Source organism: Chrysochloris asiatica, unplaced genomic scaffold (genome assembly GCF_000296735.1).
Source record: "Chrysochloris asiatica unplaced genomic scaffold, ChrAsi1.0 scaffold00265, whole genome shotgun sequence".
NCBI lineage: Eukaryota > Metazoa > Chordata > Mammalia > Afrosoricida > Chrysochloridae > Chrysochloris > Chrysochloris asiatica.
In genome coordinates this window covers 1,038,669-1,052,549 of record NW_006408783.1, presented here as the reverse complement: position 1 = coordinate 1,052,549, position 13,881 = coordinate 1,038,669, and the positions used below count along the sequence as shown (strand labels likewise).

General features: G+C 38.7%; 1 protein-coding gene across 1 annotated transcript in view; it reads right to left on the bottom strand.

Moving 5' to 3' along the window:
• Positions 1-9,754: 9,754 nt before the first annotated feature.
• SPRTN (SprT-like N-terminal domain) overlaps positions 9,755-13,881 on the bottom strand; it is a 20,702-nt gene continuing 16,575 nt past the window's right edge. The window contains exons 3-4 of the mRNA XM_006874165.1: positions 13,304-13,571; positions 9,755-10,485 (exon numbers count right to left, since the gene is read on the bottom strand). Coding sequence (XP_006874227.1) covers positions 9,755-10,485; positions 13,304-13,571 — 999 coding nt within the window. The remainder of the gene's footprint in view (positions 10,486-13,303; positions 13,572-13,881) is intronic.

Genomic DNA, 13,881 nt, shown 5'->3' with positions numbered 1-13,881 from the left:
TGTAATGAAACAAGTTATATGAATTGTTGAATGTGAAACTGATGATGTGCCCTGTAAACTTTCACTCAATCCACAATAAAAACCTTAAATTTAAATAAATAATAAATAAATAAAATAAACCTGTAAATAACCCAAAAATTAGGCCAACACTTATTCCTGGGCCTACCTCAACTCCAAACACTGACTCTAGTCCTAACCTTAACCCTAAATGAAATCCTAGGCCTAGCCTAGACTTAGCCATAGTCCCAATCCTAACTCCTTACTCCTACCCGCCCCTTCCTCCAAAGTAAGAAACACTGGGTAGAACTGAGATAAGTGCTGATACATTGTGGGGATCGTAATCATTAAACAAAACGTATGATTTGTTGAATGCAAAACTGATAATCTGCTCTGAAAACCTTCACTCAATTCACAATAAGTTTTCTAATTCTGAAAAGCTTTCAAGCTCTATAGAATGCTGTCATAGGATAATATCTATATACCTACAGCAACAACCAGTTAATATTACAATTCTCATTCAGATTTATGTACCAACCACCAAAGCCAATGATGAAGAATTTAAAGAATCCTACCAAAATCTTCACCCTGAAATTGATCAAACATGCAATCAAGATACATTGGTAATTACTGAGGATTGGAATGTGAAAATTTAAAACAACGAGAGACTGGTAGTTGATAGAAATGACACTGAAGATCACATGATGGAATTTCACAAGAGCAATGACTTCTTCATTGCAAATACTTTTTTTTTTTTTCCCCCAACAACATAAATGACAACTATACAGGTAGACCTCACCAGGTGGGAGACACTGGAATCAAATTGACTACATCTGTTGGGAAGAGAAGTATCAGCCAAAACCAGACCAGGGGCAGACTGTGGAGCAGACCATCAGTTGCTCATATGCAAGTCCAGACTGAAGTTGAAGAAAATGAAAACAAGTCCACTAGAGGTAAAATATGACCTTGAGTATATCCCACCTCAATTTAGAGACCATCTCAAGAACAGCTTTGATGCATTGGACACTAATGATCAAAAATGATAGGAGTTGTGGGATGAAGTCAAGGACATCAGACATGAAGAAAGCAAAAGGTTATTAGACAGGAAAGGAAAACAAAAGACCAAAGTGAATGTCAGAAGAATCTCTGAAACTTGCTCTTTGAATGTGTAGCTAAAAGCAAATGAAGAAATGACGTAAAAGAGCTGAACAGAAAAATTCAAAGGACGGCCCCAGAAGACAAAATATAATGAAATGGGCAAAGACCTGGAGTTAGAAAACTAAAAGGGTAGGACATACTCAGTATTTCTCAAGATGAAAAACCTGAAGAAAAAATTCAAGCCTCAAGTTGCTATACTGAAGGATTCTATGGGAAAAAATGAGTGATGAAGGAAACATTAAGATGAAAGGAATAAACAGTCACTGTATCAAAGATAAAATTGGTCAAGTCCAGCCATTTTAGGAGGTAGCATATCATCAAGAGCCAGTGGTACTGAAGGAAGAAGTCTAACCCTCACTGGAGTGGAGGCATTAGCAAAAGCAAAGCTCCAGGAATTGACAGAATACAAATAGAAATCTCAACCAACTGATGCTGCACTGGCAGCACTCACTAACTAGTCTATGCCAAGAAATTTGGAAGACAGCTACCTGGTCAACCAACTGGAAGAGATCCACCTGTGTGACCATTTCAGAGAGAGGAGACCCAGCAGAATGTGGAACTCATTGAACAATATCATTAATATCACAGGCAAGTAAAATTTTGCTGAAGATAATTTAAAAACATTTGCAATATTACATTGACAGAGGAGCTGCCATAAATTCAAGCCAAATTCAGAAAAAGATGTGGAGAGAGGAATATCATTGCTGATGTCAGATGGATCTTGACTGAAAGCAGGAAAAAAAAAAAATTATTTGTACTTTTTGGACTGTGTAGAACTTTATAACAAACATGATAACATTGCAAAGAATGGAATTCCAGAACACTTAATGTGCTCATGAAGAAACTACATTGAATAAGAGACATGTTTAAACAGAACATGGGCATACTATAAGGTTTAAAACCAGGAAAAGTGTTTAAAATCAGGGTTGTATACTTTAATCTGCACGTTGAGTAAATAATGCGAGAAACTAGACAATTTGAATACTGTGGCATCAGGATTAGAGGAAGCCTCATTAATAATCTTCGATATGCAGATGAAACGCTCGTTTCCTAAAAATGAAGAGAATTTGAAGTCCTTGCTAATGAGGATCAAAGAATACAGCCTTCACTGTGGATTACAATTCAAGGTAAAAAAAAAAATTCCTCACAACTGGACTGACAAACACCATAAGCAGAGAAAATGTTGACGTCTCGGATTTCATTTTACATGGCTCCACCATTAATGCTTATGGAAGCAGCAGTCAGGAAATCAAATGGCAAATTGCATTACGCAAATCTGCACAAGACCTCTTTAAAGCGTTAAAGAACAAAGCCCACTTTGAGGACTAAGGTGTGTCTTATTCAAGCTATGGTATTTCCAATCCCCTCATGTATATGGTAGACAGTGAATAAGTAAAACTGGAGAGGCACTGCTGGCTTTGATTATGGTGTTGGTGAAGAATATTGGAAGTATCATGGATTGCCAGAACAAATACATCTGTCTTAGAAGAAGTACTCAGAAGGCTCTAACTTAGAAGTGAGGATAGCAAGACTCTGCCGCTTGTACATTGGACATTCTGTCAGGAGGAACCAGTCCCTGGAAAAGGACATAATGTTTGGTAGAGGGTTACCAAAAGTGAGGACCACTCAATGAGATGGTTTGACACCGTCACTGCCACCATGGGCTAAAAGCTTACAATTGTGAGAATGGTACAGGAAGGGGCAGTTTTTTGTTATGTGGCGCATATGGTTTCTATGAGTCATAGCCAACTGGACAGCACCTAACAACTATCAATTTGATTTGTAATAATTGTCATTAGAATTTCACTTCATTTGGTGGATGTGCCGGACAAAACAGACAAAGGAAACCATTGCTCTGTAAATAACTAGTTTTACAGTGAAATATATCAGGTGTTTTACTTTGACATTCTCATTTATTTAAAAATCCTGTCTGGTTTGAAAACCTAATCTCAGAGCTTTGGGACAAGTAATCAGTATGAAAAGTTCTGTTGTATTTTCTCACCCACCTTAGACTTTCCAGTTAATAACAGACATTTCCACCACACTTCTGTCAGTTTGTCGTACTGTGGTGGCTTGTGAGTTGGTGAGATTCTGGAAGCTATGCCATGGATATTTTACAGGATCACCCATGGTGGGCAGGTTTCAGATGAGCTTCCAGATGAAGACAGACTAGGAAGATGGAGAGATGAACTACTTCCGAATATTTAGTCACTGAAAACCTTATGAATAGCAGTGAAACACTGTCAAGTATAGTGCCAGAAAATGAACCCCTCAGGTTGGAAGGCACTCAAAATGCGACTGAGGCAGAGCTGCCTCCTCAAAGTAGAGTTGACCATGATGACATGAATTGAGTAAAGCCCTCGGGGCCTTCATTTGCTGATGGGACACAACTCAAAATGAAGAGAAACAGCTGTAAATATCCATTAGTAATCAGAACATGGGATGTATGAAGTATGAATCTAGGAAAATTGGAAAGTATCAAAATGAAATGGAATGCATAAACACCGATATCCTAGGCATTAGTGAGCTGAAATGGACTGGTATTGGCCATTTTGAATCTGACAACCACATGGTTTACTAGGCTGGAAATGACAAATTGAAGAGGAATGGTGTTGCAATCATCTTCAAAAAGAACATATCCAGATCAGTCATGAGGTACAATGCTGTCTGTGATAGGATAATATCCATGCGCCTACAGGGAAGCCCAGTTAATACCACTATTATTCAAATTTACACAACAACCACTGAAGCCAGTGAGGATGAAATTGAAGAATTCTACCAACTTCTTCAATCTGAAATTAATCAAACATGCAATCATGATGTATTGATCATTACTGTGATTGGAATTCAAAGGTTGGAAACCGAGAGGAAGGATCAGTAGTTGGAAAATATGGCCTTGGTGATAGAAATGATGCTGGAGATCTCATGATAGAATTCTGAAAAACCAGTAATTTGTTCATTTCAAATACTGTCTTTAGACAGCATAGGAGACGATTATACACACAGACCTCACCAGATGGAATACACAGAAATCAAATTGACTACATCGGTGGAAAGAGATGATGGAAAAACTCCATATAATCAGCCAAAACAAGGCCAGGGACAGACTGAGGAACAGACCATCAATTGCTCATCTGCAAATTCAGACTGAAGCTGAAGAAAATGAAAACAAATCCACGAGAGCCAAAATATGACCTTGGATATATCCCACCTGAATTTAGAAATCATCAGAACAGATTTGATACCTTAAACACTAAAGACCGAAGACCAGAACAGTTGTGGGATGACATCAAGAACATCATAAAGGAAAAAAGCAAAAAAGTCATTAAGAAGACAAGAAAGAAGGAAAAGATCAAAATGGATGGCAGAAGAGACACTGAAACTTGCTCTCCAGCATAGAGATGCTAAAGCAAATGGAAGAATGAAGAGGTACAAGAGCTGACCAGAAAATTTCTAAGGTCACCTCAAGAAGACAGTCAAATATTACAACAAAACGTGCAAACATCTGGAGTTAGAAAACCAAAAATGAAGAACACACTCAGCATTTCTCAAGCTGGGGGAACTAAAAAAATTCAAGCCTCAACTTTCATTGCTGAAGGATTCTCTGGGCAAATTACTGAACGATGCAGAAAGCATCAAAAGAATATGATAAAAATACACAGAGTCAGTGTACCAAAAGGAAATGGTTGATGTTCAACCCTTTCAAGAGGTAGCATATGATTAAGAGCCAATGATCCTGAAGGAAGAAGTCCAAGGTGCACTGAAGGAATTGGCAAAGAACAAGGCACCAGGAATTGATGGAATACAAATTGAAGTCTTTCAAGAAAGTGAGGCAGGACTGGAAGTACTCACTTATGTATGCCAAGAAATTTGGAAGACAACTATGTGGCCAACTGACTGGAAGAGATCCATATTTGTGCCCATTCCAAAGAGAGGTGACCCAATGGAATGCAGAAATCATGGATAATCTCTTTGATATCTCATGTGAGTAAAGTTTTACTAAAGATAATACAGAAACAGCTACAAGCATACATTGACAAAGAACTTCGAGAGGTTCAATCTGGATTCAGAAAAGGACTTGGAACGAGGTATATTATTGCTGATGTCCGATGGATTTTGGCTGAAAACAGGTAACAGAAAGATATTTACCTGTGCTTTATTGACTACGCAAAGGCCTTTGATTGTGTGGATCATAACAAGCTATGGACAACATTGCGAAGTATGAGTATTCTGGAACACTTGTGCCCATGAGGAATCTGTACATGGACCAAGAGGCAGTTGTTCGAACAGAACAAGGGAACACTGAATGGTTTAAAATTAGGAAAGGTGTGTGACAAGGTTGTATTCTTTCATCATATTTATTCAACCTGTATGCTGAGCAAATAATCTGAGAATCTGGGTTATATAAAGAAAATTGTGGCATCAGGATTGGAGGAAAACTCATTAGTAACCTGTGATATGCAGATGATACAATCTTGCTTGCTGAAAGTGAAGAGGACTTAAAATACTTACTGATGAAGACCAAAGACCACAGCCTTTAGTGTGGATTGCATCTCAATGTAAAGAAAACAAAAATCCTCACCACTGGACCAATAAACAACATTCTTACCAACGGAGAAAAGGTTGAAGTTGTCAAGAACTTCATTCTTCGATCAAGATCAACACTCAATAGAAGCAACAGTCAAGAAATCAAACGACTGCACAAGACCATTTTAAAGTGTTGAAGAGCAAAGATGTCAGCTTGAAGACTAAGGTGCACCTGGCCCAAGCCATGGTATTTTCAATAACCTCAATATGCATGCAAAAGCTGGACTGTGAATAAGGAAGACCGTAGAATAATTGATGCTTTTAAGTTATGGTGTTGGAGAATATTGAAAGTACCATGGGCTGCCAAAAGAACCAACAGATATGTGTTGGAAGAAGTGCAGCCAGAGTGCTCCTTGGAGGCCAGGATGGCCAAACTTGTGTCTCATACTTCGGACGTACTATCAGGAGTGACCAGTCGCTGGAGGAGGATGTTTGGTAAGGTGGAGGGTCAGAGGAAAAGAGGAAGACCCTCAATGAGATGGGATTGGCAGATTGGCAGCTTCAGTGGGCTCAAGCGTGGCAACAATTGTGAGGTTGGCCCAGGTCCGGGTAGTGTTTTGTTCTGTTGTGCATAGGGTCGCTATGAGTCAGTACTGAGTCGATGGCACCTAACAACAATATGCATTTGTCCTGGTGTGGCACAGTAGGATAAGCACTTAACCACAAGGTCGGTTTGAAGTGCAAAGTTGGCAGTTCAAACTTACCAGTCACTATGAGGCAAAATGACTTGTGATGTCACTTAATATAAATCTATGTTACAAAAGTAAACAAGTTGCTAATTTACAGTAATTTTGCTAGCTAATGTGTAACTATATTTTTTTAAACAGTGTTTTACAGAAATAAAGGCTAGTTTCTTTCTCCTTCACCCTTTTTCCCCCATAATGGCGGGAGGTGCGGGGGAGTGGTGATGATAGCATTTCAATGTTGAACTGGAATTCCCAGCTCTATGAAGGTCAGAATTTGCTTTAAATGATAAAAAGCTTACTCTAAAACCAGAAAAAACAAAAATTATTTTATATACAGGCAGTCTCGAGTAACAAACAGCAACTTATAACCCATGTCACAAGCCAACACCTTCCACCTGGCAAAGTCTATTAAGAATACAATGACAGTCGTAGGTACTTCTTTGCAAAACCTATCAAAAATCACTACTCTTTCATGTTAAAGATGGTTTAGTGTATCTGAACGTGTTTAATGTAGAGGTACACTAAGAGCTATATACTAAGACAAACATTTGACTGAGCTGTAACAAGTGTTCAGATTTACATACAAATTCAACTTAAAAGAAGGTCAAAGAACAGAACTTGTTTGAAATCCAAGGGCGTCTTATAACTGTGATTGGCAGAGTAGCAAGTCTTAACATGCAAGGTTTCTCAAAAGTTTCTTACAGAGATGAAACAAAATCTATTGAATGCCAAATTTCAAGCTTCCATTTTTATGCGTTAATAGACATGTCCCAGAACCTGCCATCAATTCCTGACTTTGTTACCTAAACAGTTCTCACTCCTCTCCACCCTTCCACTGGCCCTCTTTCTCTAGTCTATACTCCTCAGAAGAACCCATCAGAACACATCTGGGCAGGCTTCACTGCACTTCCAAGGCCCTCATCACCACAGCCACTTCAAGGAGCAGGTGCTTTTCATCAGAAACCACACAAACTGGGGACAAGGTATCCTGTCATCTCAATTCTACTGCTTTGCTAGGTCTGCCCTCACTGAAGTCTTTTGTGCCCTTTCACTCCTCACATTTTACACTCTGTTCACTGGAGGCAGCTTTCCTGGTATGGCGCTGTCGGTTAATGCACCAGACTAAAGTCATTTGAACTGCAAGGTCGGTGGTTCAAGCTTACTACCTGCTCCTCGGAAACTGTGTAAGAGTCGCTATGGGTTGGAACCAACTCAAATGGCACTTCACAACACCACAGTGTGGTTGTATGATCAGCACTAGGCTGCTAACCATAAAGTTGGTGGCTCAAACCCATTAGCTGCTCCTCAGAAATCCTACCTAGGGTCGCTAAGGGTGAAAGTCCCGTGGATTTCTGGTTTCTGTCCAGGCCTTTTCTGGGGTGACTCCTTGCAATGCCTTTTCTTGCCTTCTGTTCCAGGTGAGTCTCTCCTCACTTGAGCTGTCTCTACTTCGAAGAGGTCTCCTTTAAGAAACAGCCCAGGAACCCCTGGGCTATATAATACTGAGTGTTCCCCCTTGAAGCCTCACAGCACTTAGTACTAACTACATGGGTACTTAACAAGCTACACTGTTAATTCATCAGATTCTGTCTTCTTACCTAGGTTGTGAGGTGCCTTGAAAACATGGACTGTCTTAATCCCATCAGAACCCCAGTACCTTGTACATGTGGAAATAAAACATTTAAATGCACATAATTTGTTAAATTACAGAAAATGGTCCTTCTGTGAAAGTATAACTGTATATAGTCAACAAAAACACATATTCTAATAGCCATTTTTTGTAAATATTTGTTTGTTTGTTTGTTTTACTTCATACCAAGACTTTTGAACACCCAACTAGACGGACTATAAATACAAGGATTGACAAGCGGGTTAAGAATGTGGAACCTAAATATAGCCTCATGGCCCTGCAGTTTCACTCCCCAAGAGAAACGAGTACATATGGTCACCAAACATTGTAGGAGTGATCTTAGCAGTCATTACAGGCCCAAACTGGAAATTATTCTAATGTCCACTCAAACTACAGTGAACAAATTCATATAAAATGGTACAGAGCAGTGAAAAAAAAAACCATTGCTAATTTAAAAAGATACTTTATGAAGTTCAAAACCAGGCAGAGGTCTAAGCAGTGGTTACCTTGGGTACTAGGGGCTGACTAGGAAAAGGCCCTCATGAGGAGCCTTGTACAACAATGAAAATGTTCTGCAATGTGACTGGCCAACAGGTGTGCTGATGGATGCTATGTAAACGTTTCTCAAACTGTATACTTGAGTTTTGTGCACTTTACAGTTTATACAAGTTGTGCAGCAAAATAATGATAAACAAAAATAAAACCTTGTGAACTAAGATCTTGGAAATATGCCAACATGCTGTAAGTACAGTCATGACACACAAAGTAAACTGATAAAAAGTATCTTTATTCCTTTGCTAGAACATGGAAAAGAACATTTTTTAAAAGGAACTTTTAAAAATGCATAAACAGTGTTTCTTTTATCAAATTTGGTTTAAGATTCATAATACTATTTTCAAATAATCTTCTACTGCTAATAAACTAAGCAACTTTAATTAAACTGGACAACTTTGTTATTTTGTTACTTATTAGTACTGAGTTTCAAAACGTTATTTATTTTCCTATGTTCCTTATCTATGTGACTTAAAATGTGCTGACACCTTTCTTGTAAAGGTGAAATAAAATTACTTAAAATATAGAAAATAAATTTCCTGTTAACATTTTGAAAAACCAAACAGAGTACTCTCAAATAACTGGTATACTTTGCATTAGTGTTTTGGGTCAGTATGTCTTAGAATTAATTTTAGTAGCAACACAAAAAGAAATAATTTAACCCAAACTCCTGACAGGATTTCTCATATTGACATTTTAGGGACTGCATAAGCTAACAAATTTAAACAAAATTCATATTGACATTTTAGGGACTGCATAAACTAACAAATTTAAACAAAATTCACATTGACATTTTAGGGACTGCATAAACTAACAAATTTAAACAAAATTAACAGATTCATAAACACTTCTAAATGTAATAAATAACAAGAGTATCTAAAAATCATATATATATATATACACATGTGGAATTTGGGGCTATAGTAAATATAAGGCACGTGTGAATAAAGCACCTCGAGACATTTTTTTCTCTGCATACATACATACACATTATATATATAAATATATAAAACAAAACCTTTTGTATCGGTTGCATGAACTAACTTCTAACGTACAAATGAATCAGGCTTCCTGACTGGCTGGCACAGCACATTAGTGAGGTAACCCAGGTGGTATGAGAGCCTTAAGTGTTTCAGAGATGTTTTCAGCTCTTGATTTTAATGCTATCACCTTCAAGGCACCAGTCCAAGTGCTCATTAATTTGAGATTCCAAAACTTCCTTCTGACAAACAGGACAATGAACCATGTTGTTCTGACTGGATGAGCTGCTAGGATCCTGAGCTGAAGTTGTCGGGTGTGACTTATACTTCGGATCTCCACCATCACTTTGTATTCGCTCTTTCTTAATAAAAAAACTGTCAAAAACAGTCTTGTCTTCCAGCCTGGGGCGTTTATTTGGAACTTTGTCATCAGACCCACTAACATCCCGGGATGCACTGAGGGATGTTGAATCCATTGCTTTTAAAGAATTTCTTAGGGATATCCTAGAAGATGTAACCCTTCTCTGAGAACCAGAAGAGTTTTTAGGGAGGTCGACCACTGTTAAACTTTTCGCTGGAGATCCATTCACACTTCTAAAAGCCTTCTGGTTGGCAACTGATGCTCTAGGAAAGTAGTTGCTTAAAACATTTTGATGATTATCAGTGGATACAAGAGGTTTTTTACGTGAACCATTTTGTTCAAATTTCACCTCAATTTTAGAGTTTGGTCTTGCAGCACTTGCTGAATGGTCTTGACTTAAACGATCTTGTGTTTTATTAATGGCACGTGAGGTGATGAATTTCCCAGACGAAAGTGAATTGCTTGTTTCTCCTAGAACATATCCTTTCCCAGTAAAAGGAATTAGCAGCTTTGTCTCACCTTTGCTTGGTTTATCTGAAAAATAAACAAATTTAAGATTTTTTCCTTGACTCAAAATTCATATAGAAAAAAAAAAACCAAAAACAAAAACAAAAAAACTCTTGAAAAGACCAAGCGAAATTGTGAAAAGATTTATTTATGATCATCTTGAAACGTGATGACGTGTAATCTGCAGATGAAATGTCACACTTTGTTCCAACATATGTGAGGGTAAGTCAAAAAGCATTCCCGCAAAAGCACAGAAATCTCTACGAAAATGTAAAGCTACCTCTCCTCCATCAAGGACGACACACTTTGGAAGGTCTTACTGGTAGCGCAGTGGCAGCAGCATGGCATGGTTCAAACCCACCAGTGCTCTAGGAGGAAAGACACTGCTCCCTGAAAGATTTCATCTCTGAAACGCTGCAGAGGGTTACTATCAGTCGGAATTGACTTGATGGCAATTGGTTTGGTTTTTGGGTTTTAAACCTTACCTGAAGAATTCTACCCTCTGATTTACAGCATATAATCAAACCCTCAAGGAGCTCACCATTTTCCTATAAATGTTCTTTGAGTTTGGGAAACCAAAAGAAGTCTAAAGGGGCAAGATCAGGGTTTCCAACAAAATTCTTATAGTACAGCCCCTCGAAGAATGTATAGATGCATTGTCATGATGCAAAAAAATTCCTCAGCACAACTTTCCTGGCGGTTTCCTCACCAAAGCAGTTTTCAACTGTCTTGAAACTTCATAATATACCCTAATAATGATCCTATGCTCTCCAAGGGACTCTCTCTTGATTTCCCCCCAAAAAGCAGTCACTATGTTCTTCTGACTGGCCTCCGTGTCTTAAATTTCACTAGTCCTGCAGATCCCCTTGAGACTCACTCTTTTGAGTGGACTTTGCTCTCTGGATCACACTGGTGAATCCAAAAGCCTTCCCAGTTACAATACGTTCCATAAAATCGTCTTCTATTAGCATCAATCTTGCTGAAAAGGCTGATGGTGAGATGAGTGAACTAACTAATATTCACCCAACACTCCTGGGCTCCATGCAGTGGAAAGCTTGCTGAGGGCAAGATGTTCACTTACAACTGAAAATGCCAAACCATGTGAGGTCCCCACATCAGTAGCTAATGAACTGATGGAAATCCTCTGGTGTTCTACCACTTCCTTGACTGCAGCTACAGTTTCTTCATTTGTCAGGGCTGGTAGTCTTGCCAACCTTTCTTAAAACGCTTGACCCAATTACGTGGGGCAGGCATTCCAGTTAACTTGTTGCAAAGCTTCAATGGATTGGGAAGATGGCCACCTGAGTTTTGTGAAACATTTGGTATTAACCCTAACTTCAGAATCATTTTTTCCTGTGATGCAAAAAGTATTCTTTAAAGAAAAATTTGAAGGCAAGTGTGTTACTGAAAGAACTTGCCTGCAGCCATTCACTGATTGTAGAGACATATTTAAACAAGTTTTGCTTGGAATAAACCCCTGCATGTATGAAGGTATGAACTGGCACTGGAAGCCTAGTAGCAATAACTTTGTGACTTACCCTTGTACATATTACCACACAAGAAATTTTTGTAGTAAACTAAGAAATACATGTGGAACCCAGAAAAACTAATATGTAACCTAGAATTGTTATACTATGAATGCCCTGCTAAAGCTAAAATGATAAGACACGACAATGATCGGTAACTAGGATAAAGGCAAGGTTTTGTGTAACACCATCACTTGTCAGCAACCATTTCTCAGGGGAGGAACTGTACTAGTCCTTCCCGAAGGTCCTTCCGTGTTTGTTTCACCCACACACACACATACACATAAACACCACCTGTAGTGGTTGTTTAAAAATGATCTTTATTATCAAGTGTGCATCCTACACACTAGGTTAGTCTTACACATTAAGAAAACGTACTTAAAAAATGAATGCAGTAATACTTTTCAAGCTAATGGATAAATATTAGGTTAAATGGATCATTTTCCCCAAAAAATGACTATTTTCTTTTTATTATCTGCACAGTAACTACTACTTCAGAAATCAAGAGCTCTGGTGCTGCGAGGTTATAGGACCAGGGATATAAAAAATCCTCTCATATTAGAGAAGGAATCCTACCATGCCAAAGATCAATAGCAAAATAACTTTTACTGCATGGTGTCCTTTACATTCAGTCCCAGAAGGGAAAAGTCTGCTTCCATATACTTATTTTTCCTTCTACTCACAAAATAAATTCTCTCCCCACATACATCCTTCTATAGCTCCTTGCCTTACTTATCATGTCAAACGTGGGACATAAAACTTAAGTTCCCAGATCCTATCACATCAAAGCCACAACTTAACAAGGGAGAAAGCATCAACCTCACTAACCTGGGTAGCTCCAACAAAGGAGGCAGCTCTGAATTCCATAGGGAAGAGCTACAGCTGCAAGATGAAGTACTGGCAAAGACACGTCATGTCCTTTCCCCATTCTTCTCCCAGCAAAAATGCATGCATCAGGAGGAGACGTCACTCAGACAGAATCCAACTGATGAGACTCACGTTCCAGGCATTGGTATTTAAATCTTGCTTTCATTTTGGCAACCTTCTGCCTTCTGTTTCCATGGGATTCAGTCAAAGTCAAGACTGTACCTCAAATACTATCAATGGAAAGTACTTCTAGTGTATTCATTTCTATATGAAGTATATTTTCTTACCATCATTTCATGGACAGTGGTATTTTCCTCCTACATCCACATGTGAAAACTTCAACCCTAAATGATTCCATATGCTTCTCTGGATAACCAGTTCTCTGAAGGGGAGTCCCGTCTTTACACTGTAGCTACAGCTCTGGGAAGCAGGAAGAACAAACAACATGGTACCTTCATTCTCTGCTGCTGATACTGGGCGCTCTCCAAGTTTTGTCTTTCCTTTGCCTTTTTTTGAGTAGTTCTCTGGCTCCTTGATTTTTATGTAAGTGCCTCCACAAGTTCCCTGGTGCTCGGCCCACCAGTAATCATGCGCAGAAGGGGCCCTGTTAGTAGCACGCTTTACGTAGCCGTAATAAGGTTTTTTGTACTGACAGGGGTCATTGCAGCGCCACCAGTGTCGACGATACTCATCCACCTCATCGTGAAAGGTATGGTACACCTGCGTTGAGAGAGTTTTCATAATTCAGTAAGCCAGTTGACGATTTCAGAAAATGCTTCATACGAATAGCTTTTTTAAATTTCTGAAACTATGTAGTTTTCTAGAACTTTCAGAAAAATCTTATTTGGGGAAAGACAGCAACTATACTTAGATTCTGTTTCAGTATTAACTTTAATGGTAAACAACAGCAATTCATTCAATATATCCTAAACTGTGTAAGACGTCCTGGTATGGTGCTGTAGGAGCAGCACTGGATTGCTAACCACAGTTAGTGGTTCAAACCCACCAGTCACTCTCAGAAACCCTATAC